General features: G+C 44.8%; 2 protein-coding genes across 3 annotated transcripts; one reads left to right on the top strand and one right to left on the bottom strand.

The window, feature by feature from the left end:
- Nucleotides 1-10,820: 10,820 nt before the first annotated feature.
- Nucleotides 10,821-12,835, top strand: LOC119304179. The gene is made up of 4 exons (XM_037581352.1): nt 10,821-11,089; nt 11,463-11,710; nt 11,795-11,975; nt 12,467-12,835. The coding sequence occupies exons 1-4, from the start codon at nt 10,874-10,876 to the stop codon at nt 12,587-12,589; spliced, it is 768 nt and encodes a 255-aa protein (XP_037437249.1). The 5' UTR covers nt 10,821-10,873; the 3' UTR covers nt 12,590-12,835.
- Nucleotides 12,836-13,103: 268 nt separating this feature from the next.
- Nucleotides 13,104-16,132, bottom strand: LOC119304177 (ataxin-10). 2 transcript variants are annotated; one of them, XM_037581349.1, is made up of 4 exons: nt 15,483-16,132; nt 13,808-14,712; nt 13,549-13,619; nt 13,104-13,438 (listed from the first exon to the last, which is right to left on the bottom strand). In XM_037581349.1, exons 1-2 carry the CDS (start codon nt 16,036-16,038, stop codon nt 13,817-13,819), a joined length of 1,452 nt encoding a protein of 483 aa, XP_037437246.1. In that variant the 5' UTR covers nt 16,039-16,132; the 3' UTR covers nt 13,104-13,438; nt 13,549-13,619; nt 13,808-13,816. The 2 variants fall into 2 exon arrangements, with proteins under 2 accessions (XP_037437246.1, XP_037437247.1); XM_037581350.1 differs by having other exon boundaries at nt 15,507-16,132.
- Between the last annotated feature and the right edge of the window lie 4,094 nt (nt 16,133-20,226).

Here is a 20,226-nt window from a genome sequence, read left to right as displayed (position 1 = left end):
CAACCAACTTATTGGAAATCATACATACTGATGTGTGCGGTCCAATGAGTGTTGAGGCTCGCGGTGGCTATCGTTATGTTCTCACCCTCACTGATGACTTAAGTAGATATGGGTATGTCTACTTAATGAAACACAAGTCTGAAACCTTTGAAAAGTTCAAGGAATTTCAGAGTGAAGTTGAGAATCAACGTGACAGGAAAATCAAGTTTCTACGATCAGATCGTGGAGGAGAATACTTGAGTCATGAATTTGGCACACACTTAAGAAAATGTGGAATAGTTTCACAACTCACGCCGCCTGGAACACCTCAGTGTAATGGTGTGTCCGAACGTCGTAATCGCACTCTATTAGATATGGTGCGATCTATGATGTCTCTTACCAATTTACCGCTATCTTTTTGGGGCTATGCTTTAGAGACTGCCGCATTCACTTTAAATAGGGCTCCGTCGAAATCCGTTGAGACGACACCGTTTGAATTATGGTTTGGGAAGAAACCTAAGCTGTCGTTTCTAAAAGTTTGGGGATGCGATGCTTATGTCAGGAAACTTCAACCTGAAAAGCTCGAACCCAAATCGGAAAAATGTGTCTTCATAGGATACCCTAAAGAAACCATTGGGTATATCTTCTACCTCAGATCCGAAGGCAAGATCTTTGTTGCCAAGAATGGATCCTTTCTGGAGAAAGAGTTTCTCTCGAAAGAAGTAAGTGGGAGGAAAGTAGAACTTGATGAAGTATTGCCTCTTGAACCGGAAAATGGCGCAACTCAAGAAAATGTTCCTGAGGCGCCTGCACCGACTAGAGAGGAAGTTATTGATGATGATCAAGATACTTCTGATCAAGCTCCTACTGAAATTCGAAGGTCCACAAGGACACGTTCCGCACCAGAGTGGTACGGCAACCCTGTCTTGGAAATCATGTTGTTAGACAACAGTGAACCTTCGAACTATGAAGAAGCGATGGCAGGCCCGGATTCCGACAAATGGCTAGAAGACATGAAATCCGAGATAAGATCCATGTATGAAAACGAAGTATGGACTTTGACTGACTTGCCCGTTGAACGGCGAGCCATAGAAAATAAATGGATCTTCAAGAAGAAGACAGACGCGGATGGTAATGTGACCATCTATAAAGCTCGGCTTGTCGCTAAGGGTTATCGACAAGTTCAAGAATTGACTACGATGAGACTTTCTCACCGGTAGCGAAGCTAAAGTCCGTCCGAATCATGTTAGCAATTGCCGCATTCTACGATTATGAGATATGGCAAATGGACGTCAAAACGGCATTCCCTAATGGTTTCCTTAAGGAAGAGTTGTATATGATGCAGCCGGAAGGTTTTGTCGATCCTAAGAATGCTGACAAGGTGTGCAAGCTCCAACGCTCGATTTATGGGCTGGTGCAAGCATCTCGGAGTTGGAGCATTCGCTTTGATGAGATGATCAAAGCGTTTGGGTTTACGCAGACTTATGGAGAAGCCTGCGTTTACAAGAAAGTGAGTGGGAGCTCTGTAGCATTTCTCATATTATATGTAGATGACATACTTTTGATGGGAAATAATATAGAACTCTTGGACAGCATCAAGGCCTACTTGAATAAGAGTTTTTCAATGAAGGACCTTGGAGAAGCTGCTTATATATTAGGCATCAAGATCTATAGGGATAGATCAAGACGCCTCATAGGTCTTTCACAAAGCACATACCTTGATAAGATTTTGAAGAAGTTCAAAATGGATCAGTCCAAGAAAGGGTTCTTGCCTGTTTTGCAAGGTGTGAGATTGAGCTCAGCTCAATGCCCGACCACGGCAGAAGAGATAGAAGAGATGAGTATCATCCCCTATGCCTCAGCCATAGGTTCTATTATGTATGCCATGCTGTGTACCAGACCTGATGTAAACCTTGCCGTAAGTTTGGTAGGAAGATACCAAAGTAATCCCGGCAAGGAACACTGGACAGCGGTCAAGAATATCCTGAAGTACCTGAAAAGGACAAAGGACATGTTTCTCGTTTATGGAGGTGACGAAGAGCTCGTTGTAAAGGGTTACGTCGATGCTAGCTTCGACACAGATCTGGATGACTCTAAGTCACAAACCGGATACGTGTATATGTTGAATGGTGGAGCAGTGAGCTGGTGCAGCTGCAAACAGAGCGTCGTGGCGGGATCTACATGTGAAGCGGAGTACATGGCAGCCTCGGAGGCAGCACATGAAGCAATATGGGTGAAGGAGTTCATCACCGACCTAGGAGTCATACCCAATGCGTCGGGGCCAATCAAACTCTTTTGTGACAACACTGGAGCTATTGCACTTGCCAAGGAGCCCATGTTTCACAAGAAGACAAGGCACATCAAGTGTCGCTTCAACTCCATTCGTGAAAATGTTCAAAATGGAGACATAGAGATTTGTAAAGTACATACGGACCTGAATGTAGCAGATCCGTTGACTAAACCTCTCCCTAGGGCAAAACATGATCAACACCAGAATTCCATGGGTGTTCGATTCATCACAATGTAACTAGATTATTGACTCTAGTGCAAGTGGGAGACTGTTGGAAATATGCCCTAGAGGCAATAATAAAAGTATTATTATTATATTTCTTTGTTCATGATAATTGTCTTTATTCATGCTATAACTGTATTATCCGAAAATCGTAATACACGTGTGAATACATAGACCATAATATGTCCCTAGTAAGCCTCTAGTTGACTAGCTCGTTGATCAACAGATAGTCATGGTTTCCTGGCTATGGACATTGGATGTCATTGATAACGGGATCACATCATTAGGAGAATGATGTGATGGACAAGACCCAATCCTAAGCATAGCACAAAGATCGTGTAGTTTGTTTGCTAGAGCTTTTCCAATGTCAAGAATCTTTTCCTTTGACCATGAGATCGTGTAACTCCCGGATACCGTAGGAGTGCTTTGGGTGTATCAAACGTCACAACGTAACTGGGTGACTATAAAGGTGCATTACAGGTATCTCCGAAAGTGTCTGTTGGGTTGACACGGATCGAGACTGGGATTTGTCACTCCATATAACGGAGAGGTATCACTGGGCCCACTCGGTAATGCATCATCATTATGAGCTCAAGGTGACCAAGTGGTTGATCACGGGATCATGCGTTATGGTACGAGTAAAGTGACTTGCCGGTAACGAGATTGAACAAGGTATTGGGATACCGACGATCGAGTCTCGGGCAAGTAACATACCGATTGACAAAGGGAATTGTATACGGGGTTGATTAATCCTCGACATCGTGGTTCATCCGATGAGATCATCGTGGAGCATGTGGGAGCCATCATGGTATCCAGATCCCGCTGTTGGTTATTGACCGGAGAGTCGTCTCGGTCATGCCTGCTTGTCTCCCGAACCCGTAGGGTCTACACACTTAAGGTTCGGTGACGCTAGGGTTATGAAGATATGAATATGCAGTAACCCGAATGTTGTTTGGAGTCCCGGATGAGATCCCGGACGTCACGAGGAGTTCCGGAATGGTCCGGAGGTAAAGAATTATATATAGGAAGTGCTGTTTCGGCCATCGGGACAAGTTTCGGGGTTATCGGTATTGTACCGGGACCACCGGAGGGGTCCCGGGGGCCCACCGGGTGGGGCCACCTGTCCCGGGGGGCCACATGGGCTGTAGGGGGTGCACCTTGGCCTTCATGGGCCAAGGGCACCAGCCCTACTAGGCCCATGCGCCTAGGGTTTCCATATGGGAGGAGTCCCACTAGTGGAAGGCACCCCTGAGTGCCTTGGGGGGAGGGAAACCTCCCCTGGCCGCCGCACCAAGGAGATTAGATCTCCTGGGCTGGCGCACCACCCCCCCCCCCTTGGCCCTCCTATATATAGTGGGGGAGAGGAGGGATTTTATACCTCAGCCTTTGGTGCTTCCTTTCTCCCCGTTACGTCTCTCTCTCGTAGTATAGGCGAAGCCCTGCTACTGTGACGCCCTGCATCCACCACGACGCCGTCGTGCTGCTGGATCTTTATCAACCTCTCTTCCCCCCTTGCTGGATCAAGAAAGGAGGAGATGTCATCCGTTCCGTACGTGTGTTGAACGCGGAGGCATCGTCCGTTCGGTGCTAAGATCATCGGTGATTTGAATCACGTCGTGTTCGACTACATCATCCCCGTTCTTTGAACGCTTCCGCTCGCGATCTACAAGGTACGTAGATGCATCTAATCACTCGTTGCTAGATGAACTCATAGATGGATCTTGGTGAAACCGTAGGAAATTTTTTGTTTTCTGCAACGTTCCCCAACATACCGGCCACGTGATGCTCGCTTGTACTCCTCCCGCGCGCCCCCGCAGCACCGCCATTGAATCCGCTCCCTCCATCCATCTACCTCCACTCCGACGAGCGAACATCCATCACTGGGAGCTGAAACCATCCATGAATTTTGCTAGTAACGGCGATGGATTTGCTACATCCGTCACGGCGGAGCTGCGACCTACTACGGTGGCGGCTTTTTTTGTTGCAACCATCCTTAGTTTTTGCTACTACCGGCGAGGGATTTTTCTACAACCAACAAAGCATGTTTGTTGCCACCTCCTGACGCCGTAGCTGGAACCGGCAGATTGTTTTGCTACAACCCGTGAAGCCTTGAGCTGGAAATAGCATATGTTTTTGCTGCATCGAGTAGAGCAATTCCTGCGGCAGCAACGCCGGAGACTTTATTTTGTTTCAACCGGCAACAGGAAAGCTTCCATCGACATGTTTATTGTTGGAAATATGAGCAAATTACTATGAGATTTAATACGAATAAATAGAAGATAAATCATGACTACAGTAGCAGAGATTAAACTAATCATGCGAACTAGCATAGCAGATGAACATATCACATCTAGGGCACATACTAGAAACATGAATTCTACCACGATCTCGAACAGGAAGGATAGAATCACATACGGTACAACGGGAGCAGCATCGTCGGCGTTGACATTGTCGCCCATGTCGTCGAGGATGAGGTTGCCGAGATCGGGGAAGAAGTCGTCGTTCGCGAAGTCGTCGCTGCCAGCAGTCGCGCGAGTGCGCTCCCCAAAAGCCTGATCGCCCCTCTCCCGTACAGGATTATGAGAGGCGGGGTTCCGGAGGCCTGCTGTCCCTTCTCCCGGTGCACGCCGAAAGGAGGGATGAAGAAGACTTGCTTGGTGACGCAATGATCTGGAACGATGGTGAGAAACCATACGGAAACGGTTCAGTAATTAACGCGTCCGTTGATTAATTATTAACTAATGACTTATTATTATTTTTCTGAGCAGCAAAAATATAGAAAACGTGCATAGCTCTGTTCTCGGCTTGGCGCGTCATGACGAGGCGAGGCGAGGCGAGGCGTGGCGTGGCGAGGCATGGCGAGGAGGAGGAGCGCGCGTGTAGGTCTCCTCTTCTCATGCTCATACAAGTGGTAGAAGAGCTCACCTTATAAAGAGGTGCAACTCTCTCTCAACTTCTGGGGTGGGACTAAACTTTAGCCTCACTCACTTCACTCACATGTGTGTATGAATGGGCCAAAAGAATTTCAGAATTTTAGTTGGGCTTTGGACCAAAGGCCTACTAGCAAAATTCTAACAATCCCCCACAAAGTCTCATTGGCACATCTCATCATTTAGTTTCAAAACATTGTTTATATACCGGTGCTTAGTGGAGACTGTGAAGTTGAACTTTCACTTAGAGATTTATGCTACACTAGATCACAACTTAAATAGTGGACTATGCCTTGAACTACAAGTTTTCTACGAGACTAGTTTCACACAATTTCTTGACTGATACTGGGCTGCCGCAAGGCTTCCCCGCAGGTGGAGCGTATACGTCGTACTCTAGGGCCTCTTCATGAATTTATTAGAGAACACCCAATTCTCACAGACTGCGACGTTAACAGTCAAATTCATATAGGTGTGTTCCTCAGAAGATGTTCTGCAGGACAACATCTCTGCTTACCCGAATAAGCCACTTGAAACACATTAAGATAAGTATCACATGCAGATCAGGAGAGTATTGCATCTTCACGGAGTGGGATAGTTAATATAGGGATACTCTCCTCCCAGCTGACCAACAGTTTGTCTCCCACTTCTACTTCACGGGATCTCCGATCACATAGAGTGGGTTACCACTATGGACAACTCATGCGGTGGGTCTCAAGCCCATCTCCATCGATGCATTATCTATCACGTTACGTGATAGACCCTTTGTGAAGGGATCTGCCAAGTTTTTCGACGTTTGGATATAACCCAACGTAATAACTCCGGAGTTTCTCAATTTTCTGACAGATTTTAGTCTCCTCTTCACATGTCTTGGGGACTTCATATTGTCCTTTGAACTGTTTATCTTGACGATCACAGTTCATCAGGATAGGGGGTATTGGTTTTTCAACCATAGGTAAGTCCATCAAGAGTTCACGAAGCCACTCTGCTTCAAAGTGGCAGTGTCTAATGCTGTGAGTTCTGCTTTCATAGTTGACCTCGTTAAGATTGTCAGCTTGCAAGACTTCCAGGAAACAGCGCCATCACCAAGTGTAAAAACATAACCACTTGTGGCCTTAATCTCATCAGCATTAGATATCCAGTTTGAGTCACTTAACCCTCCAGTACCCTTGGATACCCGGTGTAGTGAATCCCATAGCTCGCGGTGCCTTTCAAATAGCGCATAACTCTCTCAAGCGCATGCCAATGATTATCTCCCAATTTTGACACAAACCGACTCAGCTTGCTCGCAGCAAAAGAGATGTCAGGCCTCGTGGCACTCGCCAAATACATAAGCGAGCCAATAAGCTGAGAATACCTTAGTTGATCTCTAGCAATCCGTCGGTTCTTTCGAAGCAACACACTAGCATCATATGGAGTTGGAGAAGGCGTGCAGTCGCTATACCTAAAACGACTCGAGACATTTCCACATAGTGAGACTGAAGCAGCGTGATCCCATCATTCTCATCTCTCAACAGCTTGATGTTTAAGATAACATTAGCTACTCCTAGATCCTTAATCTCAAAACAGCGAGATAAGAAATCCTTAACCTCCTTGATTAAATCAAGTTTGGTTCCAAAGATCAGTATGTCGTCGACATACAGACAAAGAATAACTCCTTCGCCCCCACCATAGCGATAGTACACGCACTTGTCATCATCGTTTACTACAAAGCCGGCAGCAGTTAATGTTCTTTCGAACTTCTCATGCCACTCCTTAGGAGCTTGTTTAAGGCCATATAAAGACTTTAATAAATTGCACACCTTTCCTTCCTGACCAGGTACTACAAAACCATCTGGCTGATCCATGTAAATTTCCTCCTTCAACTCTCCATTGAGGAAAGCTGTCTTAACGTCCATTTGATGAACGAGAAGACCATGTGAGACAACCAGTGATAATAGCACCCGAATTGTGGTCAGTCTAGCCACAGGTGAGTAAGTATCAAAGAAGTCTTCACCTTCTTTCTGGGTATAACCCTTGGCCACAAGTCGTGTCTTGTACTTTTCAATCGTACCATCAGGTCTAAGCTTCTTCTTGAACATCCACTTACATCCTACAGGTTTGCACCCATAAGGATGGTCAGTGATCTCCCAGGTACCGTTAGCTAAGATGGAATCCATCTCGCTACGAACAGCTTCCTTCCAATAGTCAGCATCAGGAGATGCATAGGCTTTTGAAATAGTTTTGGGTGTGTCATCCACAAGGTACACAATGAAACCATCACCAAAAGACTTTGCAGTCCTTTGTCTCTTTCTCCTCACAGGAGTTCCATTGTCACCCTCAACAGGATTCTCAATGTGTTCCATCGCAATGGTGGGTTTAGGGATTACAGCGAATTCCTCACTAGATGGAGTAGGTATCTCCTGATTTGATGAACTCGATATATCCTTCATAGGAAATATGTCCTCAAAGAAAGTTGCATCATTCGACTCCATAATCGTACCAACATGCATGTCGGATACCTCTAATTTTATTATAAAAAATCTATAGCCAATGTTATGAAAAGCATAGCCCATAAGAATACAATCCACGGTTTTTGGTCCAAGCTTGCGCTTCTTGGGAATTGGTATATTGACTTTCGCCAAACAACCCCAAGTACGTAGGTAAGAGAGTTTTGATCTTTTCCTTTCCCATTCCTCAAACGGAGTCATGGTCTTATGCTTTGTGGGAACTCGGTTTAGGACATGACACGCATTCATTAGCGTCTCCCCCCACCATTCCTTGGAAAGACCCTATGTGTCTAACATGGTGTTAACCATATCAGTTAGAGTTCGGTTCTTTCTTTCGGCTATCCCATTTGACTGAGGTGAGTAGGGAGGCATCCTCTCATGGATTATACCATGTTCTGCACAAAACAGATCAAATTCATTGGAAAAATACTCTCCACCATGATCGGACTTAAGCCGTTTAATTTTTCGATCAAGTTGGTTCTCTGCCTCAGCTTTATAGTTTTTGAAGAAAGTTAAAGCCTCATCTTTTGATTTCAGAAGATACACATAACAATATCTAGTGGAGTCATCAATCAACGTCATGAATTATCTCTTTCCACTTTTTGTCAACACGCGATTCATTTCACAAAGATCGGAATGTATAATCTCTAGTGGCGCCAAGTCTCTTGCCTCTGCAGTCTTATGGGACTTGTGAGGTTGCTTAGCTTGCACACATACTTGGCACTTAGAGCCTTTGACAGTAGAGATTTTTGGAGTTAAATTCATATTAGTTAGCCGTGTCATGCAATCAAAGTTAATGTGACAAAGTCGTGAATGCCAAATATCAGACTCATTGTTGTGGCAAACATTATTAATAACTTTAGTGCAAATATCTGACAAAGACAGGCGGAACAAGCCTCCGCTCTCATAGCCTTTTCCAACAAATTGTCCATACTTAGAAATTACAACTTTATTGGATTTGAAAACCAACTTAAAACCATCTCGACATAAACGGGAACCGCTAACGAGATTTTTATTTATGGACGACACATGATGAACATTCTTCAGACGCACAGTCTTCCCCGAAGTAAACTTCAGATCGACCGTACCAACACCTCGAACAATGGCATGTGACCCGTTCCTCATTAGCACGGGTGAAGTCCCTGTTGCCTGGTAAGAAGAAAACATGGAGGCATCAGCACAAAAATGTACATTGACACCGGTGTCAATTAACCAATCAGAGGATTGAAAAACTAAAAGGATGGAAGGAAAAATACCGTATCCTAATTCCTTCATATCAATATCACCGATGACAACATTAGCGGACTTGCCGCTCTTTTCATGTTCGCGCTCCTCAAAGCGGTTAGGACACTTCGGAGCCCAGTGATTAGGATCACCGCAGACATGACAAAGTCCCTTCCCTTTCTTATGAGAATTTTTCTTAAAGTTGGTAGAATGTAATGGCTTGTTCTTTGTATCAAACTTGCCTTTGCCTTGAGTTTTGTTCTTATTGTTTTTGAACTTGTTGGGATGGGAGTTCTTCTTCTGTACCATGTGGGCACTAGAAGCTCCCTCAGCAACTCGAGCACGTGTGTCCTTTGCTCCCGCCTTCTTTTCAACATCAAGAGTACCAATGAGATCCGCAACGGAAAACTCTTGTCTCTTGTGTTTCAGGGAAGTAGCAAAATTGTTCCACGAAGGTGGAAGTTTGGCAATGATGCCTCCGGCAACAAATTTGTCCGGCAACACACACTTGAAGTACTCAAGTTCTTTTGTGAGCGACTGTCTCTCATGAGCCCATTGTACAACAGAGCGCTCATCAGTCATCTTGTAGTCATAGAATTGCTCCATGACATACAACTCGCTGCCGGCGTCCGAGGCACCAAACTTGGCCTCGAGCGCAGCCCACATGTCATTGCCGTTTTCAAACTACATGTACGAATCCACAATGGAATCATCTAGAACACTCAGAAGAGCGCCTTTAAAGAGAGTATCGATCTTCTCAAAAGCTTCCAGTTGTGCTGGATTAAGATCGCCCTCAGGCTTGCCCTTGGTAGCGTCATAGCAGCCCATGGTCTGAAACCAGTAGACTGCTCTCGTGCGCCACCTCTTATATTGCGCCCCCTTAAAGGCGGGCGACTTCAGATGCGCAGCAAAACCACTCGGAGTAAATTGCCTATAATCAGGTTTTTGGATTGTTGGAAATATGAGCAAATTACTACGAGATTTAATCCGAATAAATAAAAGATAAATCATGATTACAGTAGCAGAGATTAAACTAATCATGCGAACTAGCATAGCAGATGAACAAATCGCATCTAGGGCACATACTAGAAACATGAATTCTAGAAACATAAATCATGACTACAGTAACAGATGTTCCGCACAAAATAGATCAAATTCATGGGAAAAATACTCTCCATCACGATCGGACATAAGCCGTTTAATTTTTCGATCAAGTTCTATCCTTCCTGTTTGAGATCGTGGTAGAATTCATGTTTCTAGTACGTGGTCATCTCCCGTTGCACAGATCAAATTATATTCTTCCTATTCGAGATCGTAGTAGAATTCATGTTTCTAGTATGTAGGGAGACGTCCTCTCATGAATTATACCAAATTTGTCTACAACACGTCAAAGCTGTTTTTCATCTCTCTCGATCCGATTTGAGACGAAGCGGGGATGGAAAAGATGACGTGGGGGGTTCTAATCTACAGACACCAATGAAGTAATCCAGCGGCTGGCATGCGACCGGCCGAAACTTTCGGCCGGCACACCGACGCTGAGTAGTCGCCATAAATAAAATATATGCCATCAGGATGGCAACTTTTTTTTTCATTCTCAAAGAACGAAGGATGGTTTTATCAAAATGGCAATTGCGTATTATGTTTAAAAACTAAATAAAGAAATAACTGAAGACCTGACGAGTCGAACAGCGACCCAACCGGCCCGGGTCCAACCCGGTCGGCCGCCTCAACAACCCGATGCTATGCCACCACCGGCGCCGGACCGGAAGAGGCGACCACCCATGGAGCAACCCGAGGCAGGAGACGGCGCCCCGCAGCAGCGCCACAAGAAATCCTCCGCCGCCAAGAAGGCGAAGAAGGGCGGCGCCACCGGCAGCGGCAGCGGCGGGGCATGGCCGGCGGTAAAGCCCAAGAAGGACCTCCTGGTCAATCGCCTCAAGGGCACCCAGCTCCTCACCGTAAGCCAATCAATCAATCCCCCCTTTTAAATCTGACGCAATTACCATAGGGACCTTGTCACACGCCCGCATCTAAGGCATCAGGTAGCTCGATCTGATTCCGCTAGGAGGGGAAGGGGATTACCATCTAGGGCTGATGTCTGACGATGTTGCTGAGCATCTAGGGGAGACTCAGCCTGCACCAATTTTTTGTCACGCCACTTGTGGAAAAATATTACCTAGCGAGTATGGAGGGGACGATGTTTTGTGATGATGTGCTGTCTGATCAAACTGAAAGAATGATACTAGGAAATTCCTGAATTGATATGATAGTTTGTTGAATTTACCTTTACCTGATTGTGTTGCTCATGGACAAATGCCACACTTGATATAGGTCCCTGACTTCCTCACTTCCGCTGAGGCGAAGGCTTTCGTCGACGTCGCTGAATCCATGGGCTTCACGCACCAGGGCAGCCTTGGGCCACTCAAGGGGGAGGCTTACAGAGACAATGACCGGATATCTGTCACGGACCCCTTGCTCGCTCAAACGCTCTGGGAATCAGGGATTAACAGGGTATTCATGGACATCAACATCTCCGGCAAAGTGGCAACTGGCTTGAACCCAAATATCAGACTTTACAGGTATGTACCGATTTATAACTTCAGATCTGTTGTGTTAGTATCGTGCTGTTGGACAGGTTCGGTCACTGATGTTGTTGCTTGTAGGTACGTTGAAGGTCAGCGCTTCGGCAGGCATATCGATGAGAGCGTCAACCTTGGGGACGGTTCTAGGACGCAGTATACATTGCTGGTATACCTTTCTGGCAAGGGAAGCGCGAAAGATTCGCAGGCTCTTGTTGGAGGGGAGACTGTCTTTTATGATCACCGAGGAGGAATCGTTGCTGAGGTACTTTCTGATTCCAAAACCCATCTGTTTGATAAAATCTTTTGCCTCGTTGCTTTGTCAGCCAATTCCTCTGTTGTGGAAAACCAGTGCTAGTAGTAAAGGTCGGATTCGGATATACATTATGTCATTGGTTTCGTTTGTCACACACATTAGAATTGCTAATCCGGTGGCTAAGATTGATATTGATGTGTGCCCATATGAGCATCCGATCTAGCTATAGAGGAGGGGGAACTGGAGAATTATGTCTGCTGAGAAATCAGAAAAAAGGAGTATGAGATGCGCATGTTCTCTGTATTACGAGTCTGCCCTTGGATTGTTAACTACTGTCAGATTATGAAAACCAAGAGGGTCTCATACATGGTTAGCCTTGTGAAATATCCTGGTGCTGTGTGAAGGCGATGAAATCATCCTTTTCGTTCTTACATACAGTTAGTAACACTGTCACTGCCAAGCTAGCTGGCCTTGATGTGAAGTTATCTACATGTATGTAGGTTGCTCCCGTGCAAGGAATGGCTCTACTCCATCTACATGGCGCCAGGTGCATGCTGCATGAAGCTCGCGTCGTGAAAAAGAACGTCAAGTACGTGCTCCGTTCAGACGTCGTGTTTGCTTAGCTGAATTTCTTCGAAGCCAGTTTCAGACCAAGGGCCAATGGGTTTAGCTTTTTGTGATATGTGTGAAAAACAGAAGCCCCAGAGGTAAAATCGAGAAGTAGTTGTTGCAACATTGGAAATGCCGGCCTGCCTAATCAAAAATTGTGTTCCATCATGCACCGCTGTATAAGAGTTTTGTAACTGCTGTAATGCTGGAAATGCTCAAAAACATTCTACCGTTTGTCATCATGGATATGTTTTACTCTACTTTGTCCTCCACATCATATGACTGTAACCTGCAAAAGTTGAATCCTGACTCTAGTTTGGAGCTTCTACCGCCTCCATCCTTTCCTGGATCAGGACTGAGCGTCCAGAAGCAGGTCGAGCTTTTTACCGAGCAAAATTAAAATCTAGTAAAAGAGAAGTTACAAATGTCCAACACCAAAGTAGCCAAACAAAACAAGCAGTGACTGTCAACGCATACACAAATTAAAGACAGTTCATGTTGTTTTACTGCACACTGACTTCAGAAACAAAACATGAAACGGCAATCAAACCATATGCCTATTCCCACATCACTGTTTGTGCGACAGTACATAACGGTTCGGATCCAAAAACATTTCAAGTGTCTACACTACATAAAATGTTTGAATCTGTAATCATAGCCCAGCACAAGAGTTTAAAATGACAGACGTTGCATCTGGTAGTCATAGCCAGAACTAGAAGTACTTAATGAGAATATAACCCCTATTTCCCCTGGGGCGGCAGCATCCGACATTTACATTTCTCCCACTGATGTCTAGAAGAACCATGACCAGCGGAAGTTTCTACTGGTTTTCGTCTCAAACAGGGCAGTCCAAAGCGAAAAATCTGCAAAATCAAACAGTCTCTCAGATAACGCAAATGTGACCAGTTCACATTTCAAAGCATAAGCATTCAAGATTGCTGCAAAGATTTATAGCGTTACTAAAGAGCAGTACCTTCATCATGTGCTGAAGTTAAACATGCATCCAGATAGTAAGTCCAGGCATTGCCAATCACAAGATAGGAGCTGCAGAAATAGGACAAGCACAAATTTAGACAGCAGATGTACGAATAAGATTTCAAAAGAGCCAGAAATGCTCTGCGCTAAGCACTTTGGAAACTGTATGTGAACCAAATATGAATAAATAACAAGTGTAGAAGGAGCACAGGATGTGGGGCACAGGCAGATTTATTAGACATCAGATTCTAACTTACGTTTTTACGTCAGGAGGAATTGACCAGTTTTGGATGACCCGTTTTCTTGTCGATCTCCACTCTTAGGCCTAACTCTGCGACCTCTGGAGTTAGAATAGGTTCTTGCATCTGAAGCTCAGATACCTCCTTCTGATTTTCCTCGTTTTCTTCAAGCAAATATTTCACAGTTAGCAGAGCCCACTCCCTCAAGTATGCATTTCCTTCATCAATGACACACTGCTGCAACAGCAACATAATCCCATTTAGCTGCCTAACCTCATCCTGCACCTGTTTCCTTCCATGCAAACAATTGGCAATGACAGCCACCAAATCTCTCCTGTAACCATTGTATGGGCAGACCTTTGCAGTTGCAAAAGCTGGCTGTTGATCTCCTTGTTCCTTTGCCATCGCTTTCCTGATTGTACTTGGGGGCTCAAGCTCACCGAGGTATTTTAAGAGGCGTTTTACAAGACCAGCCTGCAACAGTGAGTCAACAGGTGCTTCAGTCCCTGATGAAGAGGGCTCAGCCTGCAACGGTGAGTCAACTGGTGCTTCAGTCTCTGATGAAGAGGGTTCCCAAGCACATATGTCCTTCAAGAGCACTAATGAATATCCAAGGACATCAATTCCAGGGAGACCAGTTGGAAGCTCAGAGCTACCTCGGCAAGTAAAATCCAGAGTCTCAGCAGCATGCTTCAGTATATTGAATACATGAAGAGCAAAACTGTTTGAGATACTAACTTCTTCAGGTCGTTCAGTCAAACACTTTGACAATGTACCCATAAGAAATGCATGCTTAGCACTGAACTCATTTCCAGATTCACCACCATCAGTTGAACCTAGGGCCGCAAACAAGGTTTTGAACTTCTCCTCCTCAACACAGATTTTGAAGAGAAGCCACTCCAACCATTCTTCCTTGTGCCCCACTGCATTTCATAATTTATATTAGCATCATGTGCAAAGTAACCAAGGAGAAAATGGGAGAATCAAATAAATTAACCAGAGAACAATATGTGACCAACTACATCCTAAGAAGCAAAAAAAAAAAAACTAACTATAACATTCGATTAGTCACCAATAAGAAAAAATTGCCTTCAACAAGTCAGATATGGTTCTATGATCTAACGTCACATGTAAGCTCGCACTCTACACTAAAACACATAGTAACAGTTCCAACTATCAAGCAACTGACCAATACTTCAGCAACATGTCAAACATATGACACCACTTTTTTTTTCTTGCTAAGAAGTTGCAACAGGTCGAGCAGTCATGCTAACATGCTTCAGAAAAATGAACCAAACAAACAGGTGATATAAACCAAAGTTGTCCAAAACCGCATTTCACTAAATAGCAAATGACCATAATCTAACTGTGAACTCATTACAACCACTGAGCAAGGCTGAGTCCATGGTTAAAATTTCTTGGCAATGTCACAGAAGCATTAAATATCTGACATCCAATTGGTCCAAATTCCTGTCTACAGTTGCTGATCTATTTAACACTTTGCCAAATCTTTCAATTGCTGAAATAATAACCTACACAGTATGATCATCATAACAAGGATTCATAAAAACAAACAGCTCAATCAACCCACACTTCTACTACAGCTGCAAAGCAAATGCAGCTATGAAACAGTTGCACATCTAGGCATCTAGCAGCAGACATGGGTGAACACGCAAAAGCAATAAACCAATACCAGCAGCGGCGGGCGTGGGCTCACATCGGGAGGCGGTGGCGACGAGTTCGACGAGCACGGGCAGGCCCAGGTCCTCATGGCACAGCTCCTCGACCCTCCCGTGGCCGCCGTCGCCGGAGCAGCAGGTGTCGAGCACCATGCAGAGCGGGTCGAGGACGCCGGCGTCCCGGACGCGCGCGAACTCCCGCAGCGCCCCCGGGAAGAGCGCGTCCCAGACGGCCTCGCGGTGCCGGTCCCCGCCGAGCGCGGCGTTGCCCAGGGCCTGCAGCGCGGCGCGGGCGAGGTCGGGGGAGAGGGCGGGGATGGAGAGGGCGGCGGAGACGACGGCCGCGGGGCCCGAGAGGAGCACGAAGGTGCCCTGGTTGAGCGCGTCGCCGGCGAGGAGGTTGCGGAGGAGGCGGAGGCGCAGGAGGAGGAGCGGCGCCGGGGAGGCCGGCAGGAGGTGGAGCGTGTCGGCGAGCGCGTCGGAGAGCGCCGCCCGGCCCTCCCGCGTCCTGGAGGCCTCCAGGAACGCGCTCAGGGTCTCCTCGTCCTCGATCCCCTCGTCTCGCCACATGGCGGTGGAGGACGCGGCGGCGGCGGCGGTCGGGCGATGGGGGTGGAGACTGGAGAGGGAGGAGGCGCTGGAAGGTAGCAGAGGGTTTGCTCAAGTCGGTTGCCTACTTTAACCCAACACGCACGGTTCTCTCTCAAAAAAACAAAAACGCACGGAAATGCACAGGGCAATTTTTTTTACTTCAGCGACTTTATTTTTCAAATAATAACATATCATTTATTTATTGGACTGTCGTGGCAACCGTGTGACAGATTGCAAAAGTACCATACCACCCCCTCCCTTCGATCCCGCCTTGACCCCCTCCCTTCGACCCCGCATCCTCTCTCGAGAGGACCCCTCCTGATTTTTTTGGGCATCCCACCTCAGGAACCACTCCCTTCGATCCCACCCCTCTCGATTTTCTGTCGAACGAACCCCTCCCTTCGACCCCGCACCTCTGGAACGAACCCCCTCCTGATTTTCTAGGCCGCCGGCAGTTAAAAAATAGACAAAAAAATGGGACATAAGAGGATCGAACCCAGACCCTCCCATACTAAATTGGATGAAATTTCCAGCTGAGCTAGCAAACTTTAGTGATTAGACACAATGTACATGCTACTTGTACCTTCCTGAGACAAGATTGAACAAAAATAAAAGATTGTGATCATTGAAAATCCAAACTGGTAGCCTTACCAAAAAATTACCGTGGTGTCTGAACTTATGTTATTGGGTATGGATTTCGTATATTATCAGTTATTGGATATGTGGTTCGTATATCACTATATTATTTTCACATAAGTTACCGGCGTATGTTTTTAAACAATATTTCCTCTTTTTGGTAAAAAATTACCGCAATGTTTGGATGTAAGTAATCGGGGATGTTGTTCGTATGTTAGCATTCTATTTTCACATAAATTATCGAGGTATGTTTTCGACAACTTCTTTTCCTCCTTGGTCAAAATTAACGCAGTGTCTGTATGCAAGTTATCGGGTATGCGATTCGTGTATTACGGTATTATTTTCACATAAATTATCAGGGTTATGTTTTTCAACAAATTTCCCTTAGTCAAAGTTACCGCGCTGTTTGTATGTAAATTATCGAGTATGTAGTTTGTATATTATCATGCTATTTTCACGTAAGTTTTTGGGGGTGTTTTTCCCAAACTTACCATGTTGTTGCACGTAATTTATGAGGCGTGTGGTGCATAAAATATCATATTATACACATAATAGTTACCAGATATGTTTTAGTTAAAGAAAATCTAAGTCCAAAAGGTAATCAGGCATGGGTGATGTAAGTTACCGCTCGTGCGGTATCTAACTTACTGCACATGCGACACGTAAATTACGATAGTGTTTACACATATGTTACCAGGACATGAAAATCTGAACTTTTTTCAAAGTTATCAACCTTTTGTTGGGGTCGAAAGTTATCGTCCGATACTAACAGAAGTCACCAATATTTTTCATTTGTTGTTAGCAACAAAAATGTATAGCTAAAATGCTCTCATTTCATCGGTAGTTACCAAATGAGCAACAATTGTAACATCATATACAGCTAAACAAAACTCTCATTTCTTATGCCTTCAAAAACAAAACCAATCGGTTTCTTTGTAGCAGCGATGCAAAATTCAGCAGAACAAGGCCAACAAAGATCATCCTTTCTATAGAATAGAGGAACATAAGGTACTACTGTACTTTTTTAGTAGAAGAAAAACGATATGCTATTTTCTACGTATATTATTGGGTATGCGGGTCATACATTACCGTGCTATTTTCATATAAGTTATTGGGGTGTGTTTTTCAACAACTATTTTCCCCTTGGTCAAAGTTACTGCGCTGCTTTTACGTAAGTTATCGGGTATGCACTTCATACATTACCGTGCTATTTTCACGTAAGTTGCCGTGGTATAGTTTTCAACAACCTTTTCCCCTCGTTGGTCAAAGTTACTGCACAAGTTATTGGGTATGCGGTTTGTATATTACCGCTATTTTCAAATAAATTTAGGGAGGTATGTTTCAACAATTTTTCTACTCGGGTTCAAATTTCCCTGATGTTATCATCTAAGTTATCAGGTCTGCGGTGCGTATATTATCATGCTATTTACACTTAATTTACCAGGTGTATCTTTTTGATAATTTTCTTTCCCATGGTCAAAGTTAACATGATGTTCGTACGTAGGTTATCACGTCTGTGATGCCTATATTATCATGCTATTTACACAAAAATTACCGGGGTATATTTTCAACAATCCTTTCATGGTCATAGTTACTACGGTGTTTATACGTAAATTATCAGGTATATGGTGCATATATACCATACTACTTACAAAGAATTTACAATGGGTATGTTTTCAATAACTTTTTCTTCGGGTCTAAAAATATCCCGGTGTTTGCGCCTACATTACAGGTCTGCAATGCACATATTACCGTGTTATTTACACAAAAGTTACCCTGGTTATTTTTTCAACAAATAGAAATAGAATATGGATATGGTTAATATGAGCAACATATGTTCATGACACGTCAAGCAGAAATGAAATAAAATGTAATTTTGCTTGTTTAGATTGTCATGCTAAGATGCTAACCCAGGTCAAGTACTCTCACAACAAACATTCTCATGTGAGCATGTTACTTTATAGAAGGCTAATGGAGTTTCTGCATATGTACTAGATGAAAAATCTCACGAGGCATCATTATATGGTTCCTTGAACTAGCAGCAGGATGGTCTAAGAAGGTCACATCCAGAATAGAGCTTGGACTTTTAGTTTCTTGTTCACAACATACATATAACCCACCATATAAACTATGAGCTAATCATGTGCGCGTCGAAGACAATCAAAACTGTCAAGTATTGTATGAATGGCTCATGGCTAAACTGAATCATGTACAGATGTGGAGAAGAAATCATACTCAATCAGACGAAACTATAAAATTTTGGAAAAAGAACAATGATAAATAATCTTGATTATGTTCTGTTCTGTCAAGGCAGATTAGCAATACATCATAATAATGTGGTTATGCCACTGATACATGTGCTACATCTGTGCATATATATCAATCATTTTTGCACACCGGGATCCAGCACACTCAGGCGGCTTATTCTCTACTAGCTACTCTGCTAGTACATCAGAATTCAGAAAAGCACCCACCTAGAATTAGTTACTCTGCTAGCACAACAAAATCCAGAAAACTCACCTACCTAGAATTCAGATCTTACCTAGAATTTATACCTTACGGTTGATGTAATGGAGGGTTGCAGCCGGCACCCGGACCTATCAGTCCATGAAGGTGCTGTCTAGCTTCCGCACCTGCACCTTCAGACGAATGCTGCTATTGTGTGGGACGAGCATGGCAAGGACGAGCTCAGACATGTTTACAAGGAGGAGTTTCCTCGCTCACCTCAAAAGGAACAAGCAAAACAGGGACGAGCACAGATGGGAACAAGAACAGCGACGATCTCGGAGGTCAGCTCAGACGGGGAAAGCGGCCAAGCCGGCGGTGTACGAGCGGAGCGACTGTGAGGTCGAGGACGAGCGGCGGAGTTGAGATCGAAGTCGAACGACTGGGCGTTGATGGAGAAGTCTACAGGGACGACCGGACCGGCCGACAGTGAGATTGAGGACGAGCTATGGGATCGAGGTGGAGGAATACAGAGTATTGACGACCGCGGGGAACAGGAGTTCCATCTTATCGCGGCATGGTGAGAGAGGAAAGGAACCGCTTGACTTTGGTCGAACGAATCGGTACGCGTTCACTTCGCGGTGGCATGCATGCGTAAATATGTCTCTACTCCATCTTCTCCGTTTCCAGCAACCTAGTGCCGAGATCGCGACCGTACGATAAAAAAACTGATGGCATCCAGCTCGTGCGTCGGATTTGAAATGGACGGCATCCAGGTGGTGTGGCATTTTTGCAATCTGTCACAGGGTTGCCAAATACATATTTTGTTATTTATTTATACAATAGAAAAAGGGAGGAGAAATTCCGGGGGTTTATCATGCCACACCTCCATAAACTTCCCCTCAAAACAAACGCGAGCAATCTCATATGTAGCGCCATTGGCTTCTCGCTTACAATGCTCGATAGCAGTGGCGGAGCCAGAAAATTTGGATTGGGGGGCCGATTGCTCTCAAAATAGGTTGGGGAGGGCCAAAGTATAGAAAATTAACACTTTAAACAGCAAATAATTGCTAATTACGCACCATT

The sequence above is a fragment of the Triticum dicoccoides genome, chromosome 5A (genome assembly GCF_002162155.2).
Source record: "Triticum dicoccoides isolate Atlit2015 ecotype Zavitan chromosome 5A, WEW_v2.0, whole genome shotgun sequence".
NCBI lineage: Eukaryota > Viridiplantae > Streptophyta > Magnoliopsida > Poales > Poaceae > Triticum > Triticum dicoccoides.
The sequence above is the reverse complement of the archived record's forward strand: the minus strand, read 5'-3'. Positions and strand labels throughout refer to the sequence as shown.